General features: G+C 57.5%; 1 protein-coding gene across 1 annotated transcript; it reads right to left on the bottom strand.

Moving 5' to 3' along the window:
- Window positions 1-2: 2 nt before the first annotated feature.
- Window positions 3-9,041, bottom strand: LOC131269548 (filaggrin-2-like). The gene is made up of 6 exons (XM_058271968.1): window positions 8,670-9,041; window positions 6,508-8,554; window positions 5,842-6,408; window positions 5,338-5,769; window positions 4,205-5,280; window positions 3-1,766 (listed from the first exon to the last, which is right to left on the bottom strand). The coding sequence occupies exons 1-6, from the start codon at window positions 8,856-8,858 to the stop codon at window positions 294-296; spliced, it is 5,784 nt and encodes a 1,927-aa protein (XP_058127951.1). The 5' UTR covers window positions 8,859-9,041; the 3' UTR covers window positions 3-293.
- Window positions 9,042-9,233: the final 192 nt, after the last annotated feature.

Raw genomic sequence — 9,233 nt, 5'->3', positions numbered from 1 at the left:
GGATTTGGAGCGTTTATTGAATTAGAATATTCGAATTCTATTTAGAACAATTTATTGCTAATTTTCTTATCGTATAGAAATATTCACGTATTTATGCTGAATATGTCTATGCCTATGGGGCAGTCGATTTACGTTACGTTTCTTTTTTTTAAATTCACTTAAACGTAGCTGTTTGTGGTTATTTCAAAGGGTAATTTCGAAGAGGCAATAGTCCTAAACAGACACCGTTTCAATAGCTTCAATTGCTTCGCTGCAAGCAAAATGAGAACAGGTGTGCTGTGGGTAGTCGCCGTCTAGTTGAGTATAGCGGGCAGCGTGGCACTGATGCCGAGTAATTGCTGTGTCTGGCGCTCTTCGGCGACCATCTTTAGATACATTTGTCGGATTTCCTCCCGGAGCTCGGGCCGGGCGGTGCCACCACCGCGACCAAGCGGCGCATCGGCCAGCAGCTCCTGGTGGAGGAAGCCGGTGGCGGCTCCGGCCGCGCACGCCGTCATCGTGGCCATCGTGATGGGCGGGTAGCCGCACAGCTGGCGTCGGATCTGCAGGTCTTTTCGGGCGCTGAGGGCTCGTCCGCACTGGCGTTGCTGGCCCGCGACTGGCTCGCTCGCCAGGATCAAGTTCCGACGCAGACGGGCCCGCTCGCGCCTGGCCACGTGGACGGCGGCGACGGGGTGCAGAATGCGATCCATCTCTTCCACGTCCTGCTCGATGTTGCTCACGAGCGAACTGATGGAAGCCGCGTCCGGCGTAGGGTTTTGCTGCTGCTGATTCTGCTGCTGCTGCGGTTCCACCTTCGACTCCGTCGGCAACGACTCCGGTGGCGACTGTCCCGGCTCATCCCCGGTGTGCTCCGGCGATTCCGTTTTGATCCGCACCGCATGTTGCTCCATTTTGACACCCGTAGCGTCGGCACCGCCACCGTTAAGCAGTCCACCGGTGTTCAACGAACCAGCCTCGTAACCGCCGGCGTCGGTCTCCTCCTCCGTCTTTCCGCGACCGGTACCATCCTCCCGGCTGTCTGACTCTGCCTTCGGCGCCGTATGCTTCTCTGTCGCTCCCCTGTGGTACAGTGCGGTGCGCGCGGCAGCCGCCACCGAGTGGAACTCCTCCAGCTCCTCGCGCAGCCGCTCCTTCGCCTCGGTCAGCACACGGTGGGCGTAGCTGGCACCGGCCAGGCGCACCGAGATGCCGATGTCGAGCAGAATGTGGTGCGCCTTCCAGCGGTTGCGGGCCGACACCGGGAACTGGTGCGTGTGCTGCCGATGGCCCGGATGCTTCAGCGGATGGAGTACCTCCGTCGTCAGGCTGCCCCAGTCCACGCCGAGCGGGTCACCCAGCCCGGCCTTGCCGCGGTTCTCTTCCGCCTCCAGCTCGCCGTCGGAAATCTCCTCGAAGTCGAGATCCATCTCCTCCTTCAACTCCTTGTTGGCGTGCAGCTTGCCCGCGTCCCGTCCGACCTGTGTTTGTTCCGCCTCGCCGTAGCCTTCCGAGGGTACGTCCGCCGCCGTGCCTACCGTCATCTCCCCTGATCCCGCGGTAGCGAGAGCCACCGCTGCAGGCGGCACCGTTCCTCCGACGCCAACGTCCGCCTCCGGTGCAACACTGCTGCCGCCATCCGCTTCAGGGCCGTAAGCGCTCGGTTGAGACGAAATAGAACTAACGCTCGCCACCACCGTCGCACTCTGGTCCAGTTCCGGCTCTTGGCCCAGCAGCGAGATAGATCCGGTGGATAACGACTCGCACAGTTGGTTCGTTCCAAGTTCCTATATCATAGTATATCGGAAGGAGATAAGAAATAAAAAAACAGAAATCGAATAAGTTCTGCGAAACGAATGTTTGTTGTGTGTTGGTCGTAGCTACGGGGGGTAAGTGTTTTCTTTTCAATAGTCCTCGATTTGCCTACAACCTCACAAACATCACTCAGGGCCAACTTATCTATTAGGATAGCCGATGCGCAGCGAACGATGCATCGATGAATGAACAGAGCTCAAAAACAAAAAATGGAAGCCATGGAAGCGTAAATGATACTCGGGAGTGCAGGGTCTCATGATGAATGCGTGCAAATGTTCGAAAATGAGAATTTATGGCAACGTTATTTTTTTACGACAATATCGTTTCAGATATTTTTCTGATGGCCAAAGCAAATTGGGTAAAATGTTTTAACACTAGAATATATTGGCGTGGAATCTTGCCCGAACACTTGTCAGCGGTGTTGTTTTACTGCTCTTTTACAAAAGCCGTAACTTAATCATTTTTTAAGATGTTTCGAATCCGCAAACGGCTACCTTGTAGTTTATTTGTTGACCATCTTATGGCATTTTTAGTTTTATTTTATGTACCTCTCCATCATTTCGCTAGAACACATTGTGTTCACCTTTTATATTTTTGCAAAAGAAAAAATGTAAGTTCAGAAAAAAATATGCTAAGATTTTTTCTTCAGTAAATGCAAAAGATGAATAAATTCTTCTCTCTCCAAACATCCACGAATGGGGAGGTACATCCAAAAACCAAAAAATGCCCAAAGACAAGTCAACAAATATCGTGAAAAGAAGCCGTAATCTTTAAAAAATGATGAGGTTATAGCGTTTGAAACTGGTCGAACAGAGAAAGCTGAAATTGTTTTCTTCAACATAATTAATAATTGATTGTTCAGATTCGTTTTCGCCACCTTATGCCGTCTGCAAAGCGCTACTTGAAATGATACTTTCTCTTCATCTTGAAAAGCATTTCAGCAGGGGGGAGGGAGGGGGGATGGGATTGCAGGGTTATACTTTGAGCAAATAAAGCCGGAAAGCGACATGCCACAACTACTGCCCGGAGACGCTGAACTGAAAAAAGGAAAATACGACCTGATTTGCAATGCAATAAAAACATAACCCACACGCACATGCACACATCGACTTCAAAAGCAAAGCAAAATGAGTGAGATGAGCTAAAAGGTAAAAAAAGACGATTACAAATGATGAACGGGTTTCCAACGCTGCTTGAACATCCGTGAAATATTTGACGCCAAAATGGGCTTAAATGCCTTTTGTTGTCAAACGGCTTGTGGGCGTGTTGGTGCAAGGTGTGTTGATAAACATGTGTCAGCGGGGAACGGGGACGAGGAGCGTTCAAGCGGGGTTGGAATCCACCGGGCAAAAAACAAAGCTGGAAAATGCATGGCGAGAGAGTCCTTACGGAAGGCTCGTCGGATAGGTGGCGACTTCCGCCGACGATCGCGTCCTCGTACGATTTGTACCGTGCCTTCGACAAGAACGGTCCCCGGCGCTGCTCATCCTGCTGATGGTGCTGGTGCTGCTGCTGCTGGTTCGGAACACATCCGTGGTGAGGCCCCGATGGTGAAACGGTCGACGCATCGGCCACGTCGTAGAAGCGCTTCGGGGAACCTTGACCGTCGCCGCCGCTCATCCTTCCCACCACCGGCGGCGGTTCGACCGGGGTCCATTCTTTCCAGCCGATCTCCTCCTTCAAGAGCAACCGAAGAACCGGCGGAAGTGGTGCGAAGTGTATGGGGGCGGGGGGCGGGTGTTAGTAAAACACGACCATAATGAGCACAAATGAGGTTAGATGATTTGTGGAGAAAGCAAATAAGAAACAGCGATCGAAACCAGGACACCAACTAAAAGTCGAAAAAACCAAAACAACAACTGGTCGGATGGTATGATGTGTGGAAATCCTTCTACACTAAACCCATACGATGAAAGTGGCGACAGAAAAGCTAGTAGGTTGGTGTTGATGGAAAATTAAAAAAAAAACGAATTCCGATCCCGGCAAATACCATACACTACCGGTTTGAGGAGAATATGAAAGACCACGAATATGTTGTTTTTATGATCGCAAACTTTAACACAGTTCATATAAACAAAAACCCTACGCAAACTGTGAAAGTCTTTAGTGATGACAAGTGTAACAACATCTTATCTAGCCAACCAATACGATATCCCCAATTAGATTTGGTTTATGTTTTTAGCTAGCTTTGGAACAAGCCGGATTTTGGAAAAGCTTTTCCAACGCTAAATGTCATTGAATGTAGGAAATGTCCTAATATTTGTTTAACCGTACACGTAATTGAACCTTTGTACTGCTAAGCCCCATTAGAAGCTACGTTATCCGAGTACGGGTTGACGACAAGAAACGAAAACTGATTGGATTGCCAGGAGGTTACCCGGAAGGGTTGCCGAGAGCTGGCGACACTTACCTCTTCGCGCATTAGAATTTCGTCCGCATCGTCGCTGATCTCGCTGAGATTGTCGACTTCCATCGAGTCCATCGAGATCAGCGAGGTCACCGGCCCGAGGGAAGCGGCAGCCGGATCGGCGCCGTTGGCCAGCGGCGATGAGGCTACCAGCGTGCTTGGGGACGATACTGGCGGGATCCCGATGGATGGAGTGGCGTTAAACGAAGCGTCCGTGTCTGGCGTGGGGCTCGCCGGAGCGTCCAGTGGTGTGGGGCGGCGTTGCACCGTCGTCTGGTCGGTGCCGGTTCCTGCTGCTGCCGCCGCCACCGCCGTCGCCGGTGATTGCTGTTGCTTCAGAATGCCTTCGTCGTAGGCGCGGTCTCGCGTTTGTTGGGGTTGAGGCGGAGCGGCCGAAACGGTGCCAGAAGGTTGCGGCTGGTGTGGGGCAAACTGTTGCTGCTGCTGTTGCTGTTGATGTTGGTGATGATGCTGGCTATGGCCGTGCGTGTCGCTGTGTGGATGTGGCTCGTGGCGCGCGCCCTGTTGCTGCATACCGGGGTTCCCTGCGCCGGAGTTGTGAGCAGGCGAATGGCCATGGGAACCGTGATGATGACCACCGGCAGCAGATGGTGGCTGCATTCCGATCGACCCACCCGACACCGGCGGGGTCTGGCGGTGGGATTGTGGCCCATGGTTACCCAGCCCGCCAGCGCTTCCGACCCCTCCGGGTGCGTTGCGTTCGGCTGCTTGCAGATTGGCTTGCGTTCGGTTGAGGCTATACTTGTTGTTCGGCTGGAAGCGGCTCATGCCACCCTGTCCACCAACCCCGTGCCCGGGCGGCGCGTTGCCATTACTTCCACCGAGTCCGCTTCCACCGCCGCCACCAGTGCCACCACCACCACCACCTCCACCGGCGCCAAGGTGTGGCTTTCTTGGATGGCCATGGTACGGACCCTGATGGTGATGGCGTCGGAACATGGGCCGATCGTTGGGTCGCTGGTGCGGCATAAAGTCACGCTCGTGCTCACCCTTCGGCCCCAGCCAATCGCCTGCGGGGCCACCCGAACCCCCTCCACCTGGTCCTCCTCCTCCACCGCCTCCACCACCTCCTCCTCCTCCTCGTTCACCACCACCGGAGACTCCCGGTGGTCCACTGTTCGATTGCTGCCAGGAACGACGGGATGCTGGCCCGGGGGGTCCGCCCCCGTGTCCACCGAGACCGTGCCCGCCATGCCCGTGCCCACCACCTCCGGCACCGCCACCTCCACCGGTGGGAAGTCCACCACGCTCGACGCCGTGCTCGTGCTCCCACTGGCGCTCCTTGTACTTCCAATCGACCTGCATGCCACGTTCGGGGGGCATTTCGCGCTCCGAGTGCCACGGCTCACCGGGACCGTCCTTCCACGATGGTCGATCTTCCCATGCGCCGCGCGGATCCCCTCCTCTGCCGCCGCCGCCACCGCCGCCACCCATGTAAGGACCGTCGGTATCGATTGGCCCATGGGCATCTCCTCCACGCTCGTTCCACTCACCGCGGCCCATGTCACCGCGATCGCCGTATCGTCCGGAACTTCCGCCACCACCGCCTCCACCACCACCGCCACTTCCTCCTCCGCCGCCGCCACCACCACCACCACGGACGTCGGAATCCCATGGGCGTTCGTGATGCTGCTCGCGTCTCGGTGGTGGATCATCCGGGTAGTCGCGCACGCCGTACTCGTCGCGGCCACCACCTACCCCGCGCTCACCGCGACCACTGCCACCCATCGGGCCACCCATACGGCTGTCCACGTACGCCAGCTCGTCCCGCTCGGCGCGGTAGTCCATGCGCATTCCGCCGCCTCCCGACGAATCGCGACCCGTGACGGGTCCGTGCCGGACGTCGTAGTGCGGTGGAGGGCTGTCGCGACGACTCGTTCTCATCGAGGGCGGTGGGCCGTGCGCGGATACGTAGTCGCGCTCCCGCGACCTGCTCGACGTCCGCCGCTCGTGAAGCTCGTGCAGGTAGGCGCTCCGCTCGTACGAACGCTCGCGGTCACGCAGCCCTCCGCGGCGGCCGGGCGAACCGGGCGATCGGCTTCGGTCGCGGTCGACCGATTTGCCGGGCGAACGGGCCGCCGCCAGTGCGCGGGCCCGTTCCGCCGGCCTGGGAAGCAAACGTTCGACCGGTCGGTGGCGGTCCGGCTTTTCTAGCCCACCGTCGTTGTCTCGCCGCAGGTTACGTGCCTGCGATTGTTGCTGCTGTTGCTGCTGCTGCTGCTGCTGCTGTTGCGGGGACTGCTGCTGCTGGAGCGGGTGTTGGTGCTGGTGTGGGTGTTGGTGCTGATGCGGATGCATATGTTGATGCTGCTGCTGTTGCTGCTGCTGCTGGTGCTGCTCTTTGACCGACAGCCGGTCGCGTTCGCGAGGCCGATCGCCGCAGCGTACCAGCACGTCGTCACGCTCCTTGCTGCGCATCACTTCCCGCACGCGCCGCTCGCGCTCCTTTAGCGATTCGTGGCTGCGGCGGCGTTCATCTCGCGCGAGCTCCGGTGTGCGTTCGCGACGCATCGGCACCATCTCCCGGTAGCGTGACGACGAGAGGGGCGACGAGAGCCGTCGCTCGGGGCTTTTCTTGCCCTTGCCCTGCAGCGATCCACCGCCGCGCGACGAAACCGGCGACACTGCGACCGCCCTCATGCGCGGAGGCGACGCGGGACGCATCTTGCCCAGCCGCTCGCGTACCTCGCGTTCGCGCAAACGCAGCCGCTCCTTCTCGCGCTCCCGTTCCTTCTCGCGCAGTACCAGCTCCCGTTCCTTCTCGCGCAGTGCCAGCTCGCGCTCCTTCACGCGCACCCGTTCCCGCGCGACGAGGGCCGAAATTTTCTCCTTCTTTGCACTGGACGACGACGAGGAGCTGTGCAGCTTGGCCTTGGCGATGGTGTACTTCAAGGAGCTGCTCGACGACAGCTCGCGGGACACTTTGCGCGACACGTGGTGCGTGCTGCCGCTTCCGCCACTGCCCCCGTTGGGGCTTCCCGGGTGCAGCCGCTTGACGCGGATGGTCTTGGTGAGCAGGGAGCCACTACCGTTACCGCTACCACCACCTCCACCCTTCGCCTTCGCCATGCGCTTGCTCCGTTCGGATTGTTCTTGGCTCGCCGCCGCCGCCGCTGCCGCTGCCGCCAACTTTTTGGCGTGCTTTTTGGACAGCTTGCCCGACGAGCCGGCCGACGAGACGGTGCCGACGGTCGCGGTGGCCACCACCGTGCCCGAGCTCGAGCTGGAGTCACCCCGGCGGGCGCGCCCCGACACGGCGTGGCCACGCTTCTTCAGCCGCCGATGGTTGGAGTCGTGCGACGATGAGCTGGTCGAGCTGGAGGTATCCGACTCGGACGATTCCGATCCCGAGCTGCTGGTGCTCTCGGTGGTGCTCGACGACGTGTGGTGCTGCGGCAGCTGCATCTGCCCATGGCCGTGCCCCCCGTGCCCGTGCCCGTGTCCGATGTCGCCGCGTTGCTGCTGCTGCTGCAGCGAGTGCTGATGGTGCGACGAGTGCTGCTGCGGCTGGTGGTGCTGTGAACGATGATGCGAGCTGACACCACCACTTCCGCCGCCGCTCATCTTCTTCAACTTTTTGCTCAATTCGCCGCCGCCGCCCCGCCCGTCCTTCTGTTTCTTGCTCGAGCTCGAGTCCATCTCCAGCTTCAGCTCGTGCTGCAGTTCTTTACGCTTGCGCTCTAGTATGTCCTGATCAGCATTCTCCAGGGACGACTCGTCCCAACCGGTGGCACCGCGCGCCCGGCGACTAACGCGTACTTCGGCCTCCGGCTCGCCGATACTGCTCCGGTCACTGCTGAGACTGTGCACCCTGTCCCGGGACAGTCGCTGATGCTGTTGGTGCTGCTGCTCCTCCTCTGGGTGGCGGTGGTGCTGATGTTGATGATACTTCTGATAAGAATGCCCCTGCTGCTGCTGTTGCTGATGATGATGGTGGTGGTGGTGGTGGTGGTGCTGATGGTGACTGTGGGCAACTTTCACCTGCGAGTGATAGTAGTCTCCGCTTCTGGGCGTACTGTCGCCAGCACCCTCCGCGTGCTCGTAGTGCCTGTCCTTAGCCACTGCCGCCCCAATCCCAACCTCCCCGGCACACCGCTGCTCCGTGGCACCGACGCTGCTAGTGTGGCCTGTCGCGCTAGCGATGGCTTCCTCGTTACCGCTGCTGCCGGTGGCGCCGAGCGACTTGTTGACCTGCAGCTGCTTGGCCGCTAGTTGCGCCTGTATCAAGCGTGCGTGGGCCGCGACACTCTCTAGCACCGGGTTTCCGCTAGTGGACGGTTTCGGTTCCTCCGCTGCCGATACGATTCGTTTCACGATTTCCTCCTTACTCTCCTTTTACACGGACAAGTAAAGATGCAGGTGCGACAGCAATCGAAAATTAAAGAAAAAGGAATCAAACAGATCGATTAGCTCGAATAATATGCATTGCATGCCAAAGAACACTCACTGCGACGGTAATGGCGCCTTCCTGGGAGATGTACTGATGTTGCTGCTGCTGCTGCTGCTGTTGTGTTGAACCGGGACGAATGATTTTCTTCGTACCGAGGCGCTGGAAGACGCTAGGGCGATCCTTAATTAGGGTGGACTTTTTGCTGGCGAGTTCTAGAGTTATTTTCCGTTTAATCGGTGTAGACATCTTATACTCGCTCGGCCCAGTGTTGACACATTTTAGGGTGCCGAGATCACATCAGCTTCCACGCCGTTACTCTAGCCAACCGAGCCAGCTGGCGTTTGTTGTGTGATGGCGGCGTTTTATGGGAGATGGCGGATCGTCCCAGGGAAATAGCACAAACCGTTTTGCGTGGAACCGTATAAGCGGCGTGTAGTATTTATATATATATTGCTTGTATTCACAACAACAGCTTCTCTCGTAACATGATCAACCGGGTACTCCAGCTTCACCCTCTCCTCCCACCTCTTGCACCTTTTCACCCGCACAAACAATCACACTCCGCTTGCCACTACGTCCACACCTACTTTCCCTTACACGTTAGCGTAAAAACAAATTCTT

Source organism: Anopheles coustani, chromosome X (assembly GCF_943734705.1).
Source record: "Anopheles coustani chromosome X, idAnoCousDA_361_x.2, whole genome shotgun sequence".
Lineage (NCBI taxonomy): Eukaryota > Metazoa > Arthropoda > Insecta > Diptera > Culicidae > Anopheles > Anopheles coustani.
This window is presented reverse-complemented; position numbering and strand designations above follow the sequence as displayed.

What these genes read in the sequence shown, in the direction of transcription:
- LOC131269548 (XM_058271968.1), bottom strand. Translation starts at nt 8,858, where the DNA reads ATGTCTACACCGATTAAACGGAAAATAACTCTAGAACTCGCCAGCAAA. An exon ending in AAGGCGCCATTACCGTCGCA is followed by an intron (nt 8,555 to 8,669) that starts GTGAGTGTTCTT and finishes TCCGTGTAAAAG; the next exon opens with GAGAGTAAGGAGGAAATCGT. An exon ending in TCAACATATGCATCCGCATC is followed by an intron (nt 6,409 to 6,507) that starts AGCACCAACACC and finishes AACAATCGCAGG; the next exon opens with CACGTAACCTGCGGCGAGAC.